This window comes from Esox lucius, chromosome 20 (assembly GCF_011004845.1).
Source record: "Esox lucius isolate fEsoLuc1 chromosome 20, fEsoLuc1.pri, whole genome shotgun sequence".
Taxonomy (NCBI): Eukaryota; Metazoa; Chordata; class Actinopteri; order Esociformes; family Esocidae; genus Esox; species Esox lucius.
Genome location: NC_047588.1, coordinates 42,793,284 through 42,809,219, shown reverse-complemented (window position 1 = coordinate 42,809,219; position 15,936 = coordinate 42,793,284). Strand labels below are relative to the sequence as shown.

The 15,936-nt window shown below is 46.4% G+C and overlaps 1 protein-coding gene across 6 annotated transcripts in view; it reads left to right on the top strand.

Annotated features, from left to right (window-relative positions):
* The window catches only part of abcb6b (ATP-binding cassette, sub-family B (MDR/TAP), member 6b), a 46,416-nt gene that overhangs the window by 26,643 nt on the left and 3,837 nt on the right, over positions 1 to 15,936 (top strand). For all 6 annotated transcript variants that reach the window (XR_004574927.1, XR_004574928.1, XM_034289056.1 and 3 more), the window contains 4 exons: positions 11,469 to 11,643; positions 11,726 to 11,838; positions 12,214 to 12,308; positions 15,009 to 15,077. Coding sequence is in view for 4 of the 6 variants with exons in the window: in XM_034289056.1 (XP_034144947.1) it covers positions 11,469 to 11,643; positions 11,726 to 11,838; positions 12,214 to 12,308; positions 15,009 to 15,077 (452 nt within the window). In the remaining 2 variants the exon portion in view is untranslated. The remainder of the gene's footprint in view (positions 1 to 11,468; positions 11,644 to 11,725; positions 11,839 to 12,213; positions 12,309 to 15,008; positions 15,078 to 15,936) is intronic.

Below are 15,936 nucleotides of genomic sequence, written 5' to 3'. Positions count from 1 at the left end.
AATATGGGTTTCCAGTCTCTCTAAGAGAAGGGAGTGATCAATAGTGTCAAAAGCAGCACTAAGATCAAGAAGTAACAGGACGGATGCGGAACCTTTGTCCGAGGCCATATGATGGGATCTGATCAGTACTATGATGGGATCTGAAACCGGACTGGAGTTTTTACTTAAATGTTATTTGTCTTTAGGAAGGCATTCAGTTGTTGGGAAACAGATTTTTCTAAGATTTTTGAGAGGAACGGGAGGTTCGATATTGGCCTATAATTGTTTAATATGTCGGAATCCAGATTATTTTTTTTTAGAAGAGGCTTAATTTCCGCTATTTTTAGTGAGTTTGGTACACATCCGGAGGAAAGGGAGCAATTTAATATGTTCAGCATTGGCTGACCTAGCACAGGAAATAGCTCCTTAAGTAATTTTGTTGGAATCAGGTCTAGCTGAGAGTTACATTACATTACAAATTTTGTAAATGTGTTGAGCGATACGGTATCAATAAATTCAAGTGTCCCCATTGACACCTGGTCAAGGAGGTTCAGGACATTTTTAGGACAACTGAGATTTTGAGGACCATAACTATTTAAGGAGGAGTCTGTTATTTGTTTTCTAATGGTGATGATCTTTTCATCAATGTAGTTCATGTGTTCATTACAACTAAAGTGAAGACCCACTTCACTTGCTAAGCTTTGCTTTTTTGTTAACTTTGCAACTGTATCTAAGAGAAATTTTGGATTGTTTTTGTTCACCTCAATCAGGTTGGAGAAATAAGCTGATCGAGCAGACGTGAGTGATTTTCGGTATTGTAGTGTACTGTCTATCCAGTCTAGTCTAAATACTTCCAACTTGGTGGAGCGACACTTTTGCTCCAATTATCTGGAGGCTTGCTTAAGTGCTCTAGTATTGTCTGTGTACCAGGGAGCAAGTTTAGTGGTGCAACTGTGTCTAATGTATTTTGCAGTATTGAGTTTAGATCCTCAATTTGATCGTTCACAGATTTATTTACTCTGTCGTTAATGAGCGAACTTGTAGGAATATCAAGGAATTTATTTGTAGTCCGAGAATTTATAGTACGGCTTTTGAAATTCATTGTTTGCGGAGCAAGTGTTTTTTTTGTCGCATCGCATCATCTTCCGCTTAATCCGGGGCCGGGTCGCGGGGGCAGCAGTCTAAGCAGGGGTGCCCAGACTTCCCTCTCCCCAGACACTTCCTCCAGCTCTTCCGGGGGGACACCGAGGCGTTCCCAGGCCAGCCGGGAGACATAGTCCCTCCAGCGTGTCCTAGGTCTTCCCCGGGGTCTCTTCCCGGTGGGACGGGACCAGAACACCTTCCCAGGAAGGCGTTCCGGAGGCATCCGAAACAGATGCCCAAGCCACCTCAGCTGACCCCTCTCGATGTGGAGGAGCAGCGGCTCTACTCTGAGCTCCTCCCGGGTGACCGAGCTTCTCACCCTATCTCTAAGGGATCGCCCAGCCACCCTGCGGAGAAAGCTCATTTCGGCCGCCTGTATCCGGGATCTTGTCCTTTCGGTCATGACCCAAAGCTCATGACCATAGGTGAGAGTAGGAACGTAGATTGACCGGTAAATCGAGAGCTTCGCCTTGCGGCTCAGCTCTTTCTTCACCACGACAGACCGATACATCGACCGCATTACTGCAGAAGCTGCACCGATCCGTCTGTCAATCTCCCGTTCCATCCTTCCCTCACTCGTGAACAGGACCCCTAGATACTTAAACTCCTCCACTTGAGGCAGGCACTCTCCACCAACCTGAAGTGGGCAAGCCACCCTTTTCCGACTGAGGACCATGGCCTCGGATTTGGAGGTACTGATTTTCATCCCCACCGCTTCACACTCGGCTGCAAACCGTCCAAGTGCATGCTGAAGGTCCTGGCTTGAAGGGGCCAACACGACAACATCATCCGCAAAGAGCAGAGACGAAATCGTGTGGTCCCCAAACCTGACACCCTCCGGCCCCTGGCTGCGCCTAGAAATTCTGTCCATAAAAATTACGAACAGAACCGGTGACAAAGGGCAGCCCTGCCGGAGTCCAACATGCACAGGGAACAAGTCTGACTTACTGCCGGCAATGCGGACCAAGCTCCTGCTTCGGTCGTACAGGGACCTGACAGCCCTTAGCAAAGGACCCAGGACCCCATATTCCCGAAGCACCCTCCACAGGATGCCACGAGGGACACAGTCGAATGCCTTCTCCAAATCCACAAAACACATGTGGACTGGTTGGGCAAACTCCCATGAACCCTCCATCACCCTGTAGAGGGTATAGAGCTGGTCCAGTGTTCCGCGGCCTGGACGAAAACCACACTGTTCCTCCTGAATCCGAGGTTCTACTATCGGCCGTATTCTCCTCTCCAGAACCCTGGCATAGACTTTCCCGGGGAGGCTGAGAAGTGTGATCCCCCTATAGTTGGAACACACCCTCCGGTCCCCCTTCTTATAAAGAGGGACCACCACCCCGGTCTGCCATCCCAGAGGCACTGTCCCCGACTGCCACGCGATGTTGCACAGGCGTGTCAGCCAAGACAGCCCCACAACATCCAGAGACTTGAGGTACTCAGGGCGGATCTCATCCACCCCCGGTGCCTTGCCACCGAGGAGTTTCTTAACCACCTCGGTGACTTCAGCCCGGGTGATGGACGAGTCCACCTCTGAGCCCTCATCCTCTGCTTCCTCAATGGAAGACGTGACGGCGGGATTGAGGAGATCCTCGAAGTATTCCTTCCACCGCCCGACGACATCCTCAGTTGAGGTCAACAGCTGCCCACCTCTACTGTAAACAGCGTTGGTAGGGCACTGTTTCCCTCTCCTGAGGCGCCGGATGGTTTGCCAGAATCTCTTCGAGGCCAGCCGATAGTCCTTCTCCATGGCCTCACCGAACTCCTCCCAGGCCCGAGTTTTTGCCTCCACAACCACCCGGGCTGCAGCCCGCTTGGCCTGTCGGTACCCGTCAGCTGCGTCAGGAGTCCCACAAGCCAACCAGGCCTGATAGGACTCCTTCTTCAGCTTGACGGCATCCCTTACTTCCGGTGTCCACCACCGGGTTCGGGGATTGCCGCCTCGACAGGCACCGGAGACCTTACGGCCACAGCTCCGAGCGGCCGCTTCGACAATGGCGGTGGAGAACATGGTCCACTCGGACTCAATATCTCCAACCTCCCTCGGGATCCAGTCGAAGCTCTGCCGGAGGTGGGAGTTAAAGATCTCTCTGACAGGAGACTCGGCCAGACGTTCCCAGCAGACCCTTACAGTACGCTTGGGCCTGCCGAGTCTGTCCAGCTTTCTCCCCCGCCATCGGATCCAACTCACCACCAGGTGGTGATCAGTTGACAGCTCCGTCCCTCTCTTCACCCGAGTGTCCAAGACATACGGCCGCAGGTCAGATGAGACGACAACAAAGTCGATCATCGACCTGCGGCCTAGGGTGTCCTGGTGCCACGTGCACTGATGGACACCCTTATGCTTGAACATGGTGTTCGTTATGGACAAACTGTGACTAGCACAGAAGTCCAATAACTGAACACCACTCGGGTTCAGATCAGGGGGGCCGTTCCTCCCAATCACGCCCCTCCAGGTGTCACTGTCGTTGCCCACGTGGGCGTTGAAGTCCCCCAGTAGAACAATAGAGTCCCCAGTCGGAGCACTTTCCAGCACCCCTCCCAGAGACTCCAAGAAGGTCGGGTACTCTGCACTGCCGTTCGGCCCGTAGGCACAAACAACAGTGAGAGACCTATCCCCGACCCGTAGGCGCAGGGAAACGACCCTCTCGTTCACCGGGGTAAACTCCAACACATGGCGGCAGAGCTGGGGAGCTATAAGCAAACCCACACCAGCCCGCCGCCTCTCACCATGTTTTTTTTGTTTTAACGGTAAATGTAATAAGACAGTGATCCGATAATCCAGGATTTTGGGGGCAAATTATTAGATCTACAATATCTATTTCTCGTGACAGGACTAAATCTAAGGTGTGATTGTGGCAATGGGTTGGACCTGAGACATGTTGGATAAAACCCATTGAGTCAATTATGGCTTCAAAGGCTTTTTGAAGAGGATCATTGGACTTTTCCATATGATTATTGAAATGGCCAAAAATTAGAATACTATCTGCCATGATTACAAGGTTAGACAAGAATTCTGGGAACTCATTGAGGAACAATGTGTATGGCCCGGGGGGCCTATAAATAGTAGCTATGTAAAACGATTTATCGGCCTGGTTAACTTTCATTAGTAAAACTTCAAAAGAATGAAACTCAGTGATATGTTTGCGAGTACATTTATATTTACTGTCATAAATATTAGCGACACCCCCTCCTTTTCAGGATGCACGAGGGATATGTTCACTAGTATAACCAGGAGGAGAGGCCTCATTTAAGGCAGTGAATTCATTAGGCTTTAGCCACGTTTCACATAAACCAATAACATCTAGTTTATGGTCAGAGATTAATTCATTTACGGCAACTGCCTTTGGAGCAAGAGATCTAACATTTAGGTGCCCTATTTTGAGATGCGAGGTGATACAGTCATTTTTATTTTTATTTGTGACCGAGGCAGAGGAAGACTTTATCTTAATAAGGTTGTTTTTGTTAGCACTACCTTGTTTAACTTTTCTCAGCCTGGAACGAGTCACAGTGGCAATAGGTAAAGCTGTACTAACTACTCTGGCTATGCTATTGACAGACTCCACTATGCTAGCAGGCTGGCTAACAGCCTGCGGCCTGACCTGCACCCTATCTCATGTTAAAGCTATAGGAGTGAGACTCCTGTCAATGTTCCTAGATAAAAGAAGAGCACCACTCCAGCTAGGATGGAGTCAGTCGCTCCTCAGCAGATCAGGCCTGGCCCTATTTCTGGGAGAGTCCCAAAAAGAAGGCCAGTTATCTACAAACTCTACCTCCTGTGACGGGCAGAACTCCGTTTTCAGCCAGCGATTGAGTTCCGCAAGTCTGCTGTAGAGCTCGTCACCACCCCTAGCTGGGAGGGGGCCAGAGACAATTACTCGATGCCGACACATCTTTCTAGCTAGTTTACACGCTGATGCTATGTTCTGCTTCGTAACCTCTGACTGTTTCATCCTAACGTCGTTGGTGCCAACGTGAATAACAATATCTCTGTACTCTCTATACTTGCCAGTTTTAGACTTCGCTAGCACCAACCCCAGATTTGCGGCTACGTCGGTGGCTCTGCCCCCCGGTAAACAGTGTACGATCGCCGGCTGATTCTTTAGTCTAATACTACGTGTAATGGAATCGCCGATGACTATGGTTTTTAGTTTTTCATGGCCACCGGTAGAACATGCCTGCCGATCATTCCCCTCCGAAGACGGCTCGGGCCTTGACTCCGACTCCAGTGGGGAAAACCTGTTGAAAGTCTCAGTTGGATTTAGCAACGATTCAGGTTTAACTGGTCGACGGCATTTCTTCCCAGTGACCAAGAGAAAGTTCTTGCCCGGCTGCAGGAGCTGTGCCGGGGGGCTAACAAAACTATTGTTTCTTCCTGGTGGCACTGACGCAGTTTTTTCAATTTCTACAGTAGCATAATCCTTGCCTGACATTTGCGTCAGAAGCCGAGCCTCTAACTCTGCTATCTTTAACTGAAGACGATAGTTCTCCTCCGTGTTGTTGCTACAACAATTACAGTGATAAGGCATTGTAATGATACTTAGCCTCGGGTGTTCAGGGGTGAGTAGTTCTGTTAATTATGTCCCAAAAGAGTCCTGGTGTAGTAGAGTTGGGGAAGAGGTCAACAGATAAAAATACTGCGTTGGTAAAACTCTTAAAATAGAATTTTCACCAATTAGTTTATATAGAGTAAATTAGAAATAAGTTTGGCAGGTAGCCAGGTAGGTAACAGCAGGCAGCGTATAGCACGTCAATAATCCGCAATCTCAACAATCCCGCAATGCAACCTCTCAATAATCTCCAGTAATCATAAAGTCATGTTTAGTGTGATAAACAAGGCTTTACATTCGGTTGCTACTGCTTTTCCTGAAGCGACTTCTGAGACTTTCTGTCTTTCTTCACTGGGAAGATAGATGCCATAAGATCTTGCATCTTACCTCCAGATCACGACCCCTCTGATTTAGCCACATGTTCTGCTCTTTTTAACCAGTTTGAACCTGTATCTCTTTCACATGTGATAGACACAATCTTACACATGAAACCTACTACCTGCCCCCCGGACGCCTTTTTAAAGAAGTGCTGGACACTATTGGTCCCGATATATTGTCTATAATAAATAGCTGCCTTCTCAATGGCACTGTCCCGTCATGTTTTAAACATGCAGGGGTCCAACCCCTTATTAAAAAACTGTCCTTAATAATTTCCGTCCCAATTAAAAATTGCCATTCCTATCCAAAGTTCTAGAGAAAGTAATTTTTTCCCAGCCTTCCTCCTTTTTAAATGAAAAACGTATTCTGGATAAATTCCAGTCTGGTTTTAGGGCACGCCATAGCACTGAATCAGCTTTACATAAGGTTTTAAATTATTTATTGTTGTTTAGGGACAATGGAAACTGTGCTATTTTAATTATTCTTGATCTTAGTGCTGCTTTTGACACGATTGATCATGCCATCCTTCTAGACCGTCTTAAACTAGAAGTTGGCATTCAGGGTACTGCTCTAAAGCTATTTACTTCATATTTGAGAGACAGGATATTTTCTGTAAATATTGGCAACTTCTCCTTTTCTGCATCAGTCACCTGTGGGGTACCTCAAGGCTCTGTCCTATGCCCTATTTTATTCTCGTTATGTATGCTTCCCTTGGGCTCCATCTTTCAGAAATATAACATCTCTTACCATTGCTATACTGATGACACTCAGTTGTACCTTCCCCTGAAAATGTATGAAAATAAATCCCTGAAATCACTCTCTGATTGTCTTAAAGATATTAAATACTGGCTAGCTAAAAACTTTCTTCAATTAAATAATACAAAAACAGAAGTTATTGTATTTGGCCCCACAGATTCCACCAAGGTTATTGTTAATAACTTAGGGCCCCTATTCAACAATGTATATATCTATGCAAAAAATCTCGGGATCATTTTTGATTCAGATCTTAATTTTGATAATCAAGTAAATGCTGTTGTCGGAGGCAGCTTTTTCCAACTCCGGGCCACTGCCAAATTGAAACCCATTCTTTCCTTTAAGGATTTAGAGACAGTTATTCATGCGTTCATTTCCTCACGTCTGGACTATTGTAACTCTTTGTACTTGGGAACCTTGTCCCGCCTTCCCTCCTCTACTGTCCTCTCTCCACTGGCTACCTGTTAAATATAGGAGGGTGCTGATCCTACATGGATCTACATGGTGCTGATCCTACATGGATCTACATGGTGCTGATCCTACATGGATCTACTTGGTGCTGATCCTACATGGATCTACATGGTGTTGATCCTACATGGATCTACATGGTGTTGATCCTACATGGATCTACATGGTGCTGATCCTACATGGATCTACATGGTGCTGATCCTACCTGGATCTACATGGTGCTGATCCTACATGGATCTACATGGTGCTGATCCTACATGGATCTACATGGTGCTGATCCTACAAGGATCTACATGGTGCTGATCCTACATGGATCTACATGGTGCTGATCCTACATGGATCTACATAGTGCAGATCCTACCTGGATCTACATGGTGCTGATCCTACATGGATCTACATATTGCTGATCCTACATGGATCTACATGGTGCTGATCCTACAAGGATCTACATGGTGTTGATCCTACAAGGATCTATATGGTGCTGATCCTACATGGATCTACATGGTGCTGATCCTACCTGGATATACATGGTGTTGATCCTACCTGGATCTACATGGTGCTGATCCTACCTGGATCTACATGGTGCCGAACCTACATGGATCTACATTGTGCTGATCCTACATGGATCTACATATTGCTGATCCTACAAGGATCTACATGGTGTTGATCCTACAAGGATCTATATGGTGCTGATCCTACATGGATCTACATGGTGCTGATCCTACCTGGATCTACATGGTGTTGATCCTACCTGGATCTACATGGTGCTGATCCTACCTGGATCTACATGGTGCTGATCCTACATGGATCTACATGGTGCTGATCCTACATGGATCTACATGGTGCTGATCCTACATGGATCAGCACCCTCCTATATTTCAGACCTCCTTAGCCAGCACTCTTCCTCAAGGACCTTTAGGTCATCCAATAAACTGCTTTTGTGCGTTCCACTGTCACTTTTGAAGTTTAAAAGAGATTGTGCTTTTTCTGTTGCTGCTCCAAAGTTGTGGAACAGCCTACCTTTATATATTAGGTCCTCTACTAGTAGCAACGTTTTTAAATCTCACCTTAAGACCTTTCTTTTTTCTTTAGCATTTGAGTCTGCAAATGGGTAGGAAGTTCTGTTTATGTTTGTCATGTCCTATAAATATGTTTAGTTGGCTATATGTTTTGACTGTACAGCACTTTGGTCAACATAAGTTGTTTTTAAGTGTGCTTTATAAATCAATTTGACTTGACTTGACCTGACTCCCTTGATTTGCAGACATCTGTCAGATTTAATCCACCCAAACTATGACAAAGTTCCATAGTGAGTGTTTGGCCACTCACTTGTATCATGAGATCATACGTGTAGGTAGATCATATATGTAATGGTCATGATATGTAATGGTCATGGTATGTTATGGTGATGGCATGTAAAGTTCTATGTAATGATATTTTATGGTTGTGGTATGTAATGGTTATGGTATGTTGTGGTTGTGCTATGTAATAGTCAGGGTCTTGGTATGTAATTTCATGGTGTGCTAAGGTTGTGGTATTTAACAGTCATGGTATGTAAATGGTCTTGGTATGTTATTTTCATGGTCGTAGTATGTAGAGGTCATGATATGTAATAATCATGTTATCTTATGGTCTTGGTCATGATATATGAACGTCATGGTATCTTATGGTCATGATTTGTAATGATTATGGTGAAGGTATGTCATGGTATGTTATGGTCATTGTATGTTATGGTCACGGAATGTTATGGTTATGTTATGTAATGGTCTTGATCTTAATCCTAATCTCGATCTTGATGTGCCTTGACTGTCACTTTTCTCTGAAGCCTAAACTAAATTCATCCCAGGGGTGACTTTGTCATAAATGGATCCCTGATGGTGGTTAAGGAAGAAGTCTTCTCTTGAAACCCCCGGCTAAAGTGCATGATCCCATTTGATCTCTTCAATCACTTTGTTCCTCTAAATGCTCTGCTTAACTACGTCTTTCATTTGCTCACACACACATACACACATACACACACACACACACACATACACACTGGCGGCAGTAGTTTCTCGGCTCTGTCAATCATTCCCAGATGCTGTTCCTCTTGACCCAGTAAGCGTAATACATACCAACACACAATATGAATCGAGTTAATGAAGTGAATGATAACTTTTCAAGTATGGCTTCCGAAGGAAATGGGATCTGTATTGTGTTTATAACAGTACAAGCTTCAATGGGACAAGAGGAACTGGAGTTGGAAGTCAATGAAGATGTCTATATCACATCCACCACATTATCATTTTCATGAAGATGTCTATACCGCTCACATCCACCACTTTATCGTCATGATGATGTCTTTACCGCTCACATCCACAACGATATAATTTTCATGAATATGTCTATACAGCTCACATCCACAGGGTTATCATTATCATGAAGATGCCTATACTGCTCACATCCACCACATTGTCATTCTCATGAAGATGCCTATACTGCTCACATCCACCACTTAATCTTCATGATGAAGATGTCTTTACCGCTCACATCCACAACGATATAATTTTCAGAAATATGTCTATACAGCTCAAATCCACAATGTTATCATTAACATGATATCTAAACAGCTCACATCCACAATGTTATCAATATCATAAAGATGCCTATACTGCTCACATCCACCACATTATCATAATCAAAAAGATGTCTATATTGCTCACATACACCACGTTATATTCATGATGAAGAAGTCTATACAGCTCACATCCACCACATTATCATTAGGATGATTTCCACTATGAAAAACAACCCACATATTGTTAAAATACGTACACTGTTTTTCATGCCATCTTCACATTTTATTTGTGTTTTACTGTAATTGAATGTTACAAGAAACATTTCTGTGCATAAATCGTAGTCCTCGTTTCCTCCTTATTAAATAACAATCGGAACGGTCCGATTTAAACAGGCGTGTGTTGGTATGCACATCCGCATTTCTTTGAGGATCGTTTTCAATCCCAACTGATCTTCTCCTGTTTGAAGAAGTGCATTCATGTTGTGTCTGTCCGCATCTTGCTCTGTCTGTCTGCTGTTGGTTATCTTGGAAAAGCAGCCCAGCATTTGTCCCGAATAGTACGCTTTTCCCTAATCAGTGGACTACTTTGACCACAGCCCATAATGCTCTGGTAAACTGTAGTGCATACCACTCGTTGAAGGGCAAGTGGACAATAAAAAGAAACAGAATTTACTCTTTAAAAATGGACGCAGGGAACGAGTAAACAGGGGGAGATTTCAAAGGAACATCTAGTTCCTGATCTGGCTTTTTGAAGTGAGAAGGTCGCATGCAGATGCCACACACTAATGGTGTGGAGATGTGGGGAGGTTTGATTGTCTGGTGGCATCTCGGAGGTATTGATCTGCATTTGTATAAGATTACAGGCATTATTCTGCATTTTTAGAGTCAGGGTCTTGGTCTGTTTTTAGAGTCAGGGTCTGAGTCCGTTTTTAGAGTCAGGGTCTGGGTCCTTTTTTGAGTCAGTGTCTGGGTCAGTTTTTAGAGTCAGGATCTAGGTCTGTTTTTAGAGTCAGGGTCTTAGTCTGTTTTTAGAGTCAGGGTCTGGGTACATTTTTTAGAGTCAAGGTCTGGATCCGTTTTTAGAGTCAGGGTCTGAGTCAGTTTCTAGAGTCAGGATCTGGGTCTGTTTTTAGAGTCAGGGTCTAAGTCTGTTAATAGAGTCAGGGTCTGGGTACGTTTCTAGAGTCAAGGCCTGAGTCAGCTTATCAGACTGTTACTGGCCAGCCAATCAGACTGTTACTGACCAGACCATCAGACCATCTCATCCTGTTACAAGCCAGCCTATGAGATTGTTACCAGCATCTGGCTGATGTCTGGTGTCTGCTGCTAATTTCACAAGTTCCTGCCATTAGACCGCATTGGCTTCAGCTGTAATCAGTCCAATCAATGTTTAAATGAATGTTGACTCTGGTCGGCAGTTTATGTTTCCTGTGTGTTTTTCTGTTCTATTTATGGCTTCTTCATGAATTATAATTGAAGAAGCTAGCTAAATAGAATGTATTATTTGGAAGCTCGGTGAACAGCAACAACAACAGTCTACATTTAAGCCCCTCAAGCCTTTCTCCGTTCCTAGACATGTTTTCTTTAGCTTTGCCTCCTGGGTAATGTAGTTTTGCTGTCCTTGTCCCCTGCTGCAGGTGAAGCAAACCTCTCTTCGTTCCTATGTTGGTGTAGTTCCTCAGGACACAGTGTTATTCAGTGACAGCATCGGTAACAACATTCGCTACGGACGTGTTTCTGCAAGCAACCAGGAGGTGGAGGAGGCGGCACTCACTGCGGACATCCATCACAAGATACTGTCCCTGCCCGAGGGTGAGGACGATGAAGACGCTCACGATGGTGATGATGAAGGCTGTGAATATGGTCTGAAGGAGCCTGGTCTGTTGCTCCTCAGGGTACGAGACACAGGTGGGAGAGAGAGGCCTGAAGCTGAGTGGGGGAGAGAAACAGAGGGTGGCCATCGCCAGAACCATCCTCAAGGACCCACACATCCTCCTGTTGGATGAGGTGAGAGGAAGGTTCTCATCCAGCAAACTGTATTGGTCTTCCATTTTGAAGGCTCAGCTATGAATAAATAAGATAAATTATTTAGATTTGCTCCGAAGCTGATATTTTGGACCTTTGCGTCGTCTGAAGGTTTAAATATGTCAATGAAAGATCTGTCTCCCCCTCTCACTGTCTCCCCCTCTCACTGTCTCCCCCTCTCGCTGTCTCCCCTCTCGCTGTCTCCCCTCTCGCTATCTCCCCTCTCACTGTCTTCCCTCTTAGTCTTCCCTCTTGCTGACCACCAGCCAGCCCGGCACCTATTTGTCTTTCTTCCTCCCTTTCTTTTTCACTCTTTTTCTCACTCTTATTTGTATCACTCTTCCTCTCTCTCTCCAGGCTACATCAGCCCTGGACACACAAACTGAACGGAACATCCAGGCTTCGCTGTCCAAAGTCTGTGCTGGCCGGACCACCATTGTGGTTGCACACAGGTGATGATATTATGAGACAGGTGATGATATCACGAGACTGGTGATGATGTCATGAGACAGGTGACGATATCACAACACAGGTGATGATATCACGAGACTGGTGATGATGTCATGAGACAGGTGACGATATCACAACACAGGTGATGATATCACGAGACTGGTGATGATGTCATGAGACAGGTGACGATATCACAACACAGGTGATGATGTCATGAGACAGGTGACGATATCACAACACAGGTGATGATATCACGAGACTGGTGATGATGTCATGAGACAGGTGACGATATCACAACACAGGTGATGATATCACGAGACTGGTGATGATGTCATGAGACAGGTGACGATATCACAACACAGGTGATGATATCACGAGACTGGTGATGATATTATGAGACAGGTGACGATATCACAACACAGGTGATGATATCACGAGACTGGTGATGATGTCATGAGACAGGTGACGATATCACAACACAGGTGATGATATCACGAGACTGGTGATGATATCATGAGACAGGTGACGATATCACGACACTGGTGATGTTATCACGAGACTGGCAACGAATTGCCAGCAGCCTGTGTGCTTTAATCTGAGACAGAGTCTCTGAACTCGGCTGATTTGGTCCTTCAGCAACCTAAATGTGTTTTCCAGCTGCTAGACATGAATCCACAGTGACGTAATGTTCTGTTGTGTTCAACCGCAATAAACCCACTATTGTTGTTGATAGAATGTGTGTCCAACCACACCTAGCTAATAGATCTGAGATGTCTGGAGGCGAAGGAGAAGGTCTCTGCTCCCAATGATGTTGGTACATTAATTGAATGGTCCTGAAAGATGCTTACATCTCAGTCTCAAGGGCATAGACACATGAAAAGGTGCCGGAGAAACACAGGCCCTGGGGTCAGCTGTTGATCTCTAAATCCCAGGATCTCATCTCCAGATAACACCATCTATTGATGGACACTTCAATGGGACCACCTGGGCCCTGTTTCCACTGACCAGTGTCTTTGTCCTCAAATCCCAACGTCCCCGCGGGGACACTCATCGCAGCTGGCCGGGAACGGAAAGCCTCGTCCAATACATTACCTACAAAGTGCCCTACTTAAAGAGCCCACATACAGTGCATAGCTAATGGGTAACATCACGCCAGTCAGAAGTAGGACATCTATAGGGAACCATTTGCCTCCGTGTGACCGAGGTGCAGATTAAATATTGAAGAAACAACGCAGCAAAAATAGCAGCACCGCCATCTAATAGCTGTTAAGTCTTAGAATGTGATACTTAATCAGCACCACTCGTGAAGGGAAAGTATTTCATTAATATTTACCGTCAACACCTCTTGGTTCATCCGGAGTGTGTTCCTGGCTCTGTCCAGGTCTGCTCTGCTGGCGAGCTGCTCTGCTCCGACCGACAGGAAGCACATGTTAGGTAGTCTGTAAGTTATTACTCAGGAATGATTTTGTAATTTGGTTTTTACGAGACGGGGAACAACATGGACACAGCTCACTAATTCTCCCTCCCTTTTTTTCCTTCTGATCTTTCCTGAACTTTTTTGGTAATTTTAACCCTCTTTCTGTCTCCCCCAAACTCGCTGTCTATTCTCCCTCCCTCATCTCTCTATCTCCCCCCTGCCTCACCTCTCAGTCTCACCCATCTTTCTGTCTCCCCCCTGCCTCACTTCTCAGTCTCACCCATCTTTCTTTCTCCCCACTCCCTCGCCTCTCTCTCCCCCCAACGCACCTCTGTCTCCCCCCTCCCTCACCTGTGTGTTTCCCCGCTCCCTCACCTCTGAGTCTCCCCCCTCTTATTCACCTCTGTGTCTCCCCCCTCTTACTCACCTCTGTGTCTCCCCCCTCCCTCACCTCTTTGTCTCCCCCCTCCCTCACCTCTGTCTACCCCCTCCCTCACCTCTGTCTCCCCCCTCACTAACCTCTCTGTCTCCCCTGTCACTCACCTTTGTCTCCCCCCTGTCACTCACCTTTGTCTCACCTCTGTCTCCCCCCTCACTTACCTCTCAGTCTCCCCCCCACTTACCTCTGTCTCCCCCTTCCCTCACCTCTTTGTCTCCCCCCTCCCACACCTCTGTCTACCCCCTCCCTCACCTCTGTCTCCCCCCTCACTAACCTCTCTGTCTCCCCTGTCACTCACCTTTGTCTCCCCCCTGTCACTCACCTCTGTCTCCCCCTCACTTACCTCTCAGTCTCCCCCCTCACTTACCTCTGTCTCCCCCCTCACTCACCTCTGTGTCTCTTCTCTCCCTGTTCTTTCTGTCTCCTGCCCTCACCTTTCTGCCCATCCATCTGTCTCCCATCTCCCCCATATTTTGTATCTTTGTGTTCATTGCTTTTTCTCTTTGTTTTCACTGTCATCTTTTAAAATTTTGTCTAGTTATTTTCTTTCTATCCAAACATTTAAGCCAAGGCCAGAATGGATGAGGTCAAGAATAGAATGAGCATAATGGAAATGGGATGAGGTCAGGGATAGGATGAGCCTAGCGGAGATGGGATGAGGACAGGGATAGGATGAGCCTAGTGGAGATGGGATGAGGTCAAGAATGGGATGTGCCTAGTGGAGATGGGCTGAGGTCAAGAATGGGGTGAGCCTAGTAGAGATGGGATGAGGTCAGGGATAAGATGAGCATTGGCTCTGACTGAGTCATTGTAGCTGAAGTGGATCTTCATGTGTTCTGTTTCAAGGTTGTCGACCATCGTTGGATCAGACCAGATACTGGTTGTCCAAGATGGCCGGATCGCTGAGAGAGGAAGGTGAGTTATTTTCTCTTTAAAACACGCTAGTCTGTCTGGCAGTTGACCTCTCAGCTCTGAGGTAATGGACCGTGTCACTACTGCCTCTCCTGTGTTCAGCTTGAGTACTCCTGTCCACCCCTGAGTAACCCTGAGAGGGTGAAGGGCCCTGTTGAGGTTAACGTGGGAAATGGAGGGGAAAGGAGAGAGATAGTCCTGAGTGGTTTACTCACTGTTTTTATCTGTAGAGTAGATCAGCCTGCCAGTGTGTCTGTCTGTCTGCCAGTGTGTCTGTCTGTCTGCCAGTCTGTCTGTCTGCCAGTGTGTCTGTCTGTCTGCCAGTCTGTCTGCCAGTCTGTCTGTCTGTCTGCCAGTGTGTCTGTCTGTCTGCCTGCCAGTGTGTCTGTCTGTCTGCCAGTCTGTCTGTCTGTCTGTCTGCCAGTGTGTCTGTCTGTCTGCCAGTCTGTCTGCCAGTCTGTCTGTCTGTCTGCCAGTGTGTCTGTCTGTCTGCCTGCCAGTGTGTCTGTCTGTCTGCCAGTCTGTCTGTCTGTCTGCCAGTGTGTCTGCCAGTCTGTCTGTCTGCTAGTGTGTCTGTCTGTCTGCCAGTGTGTCTGTCTGTCTGCCAGTCTGTCTGTGTCTGTTTGCCAGTCTGTCTGTGTCTGTTTGCCAGTCTGTCTGTGTCTGTCTGTCTGTCTGTGTCTGTCTGTCTGGCTTTCTGTCTGTGTCTGTTTGTCTGTCTGTGTCTGTCTGTCTGTCTGCCAGTCTGTCTGTCTGTCTGCCAGTCTGTCTGTCTGTCTGTCTGCCAGTGTGTCTGTCTGTCTGCCTGCCAGTGTGTCTGTCTGTCTGCCAGTCTGTCTGTCTGTCTGCCAGTGTGTCTGTC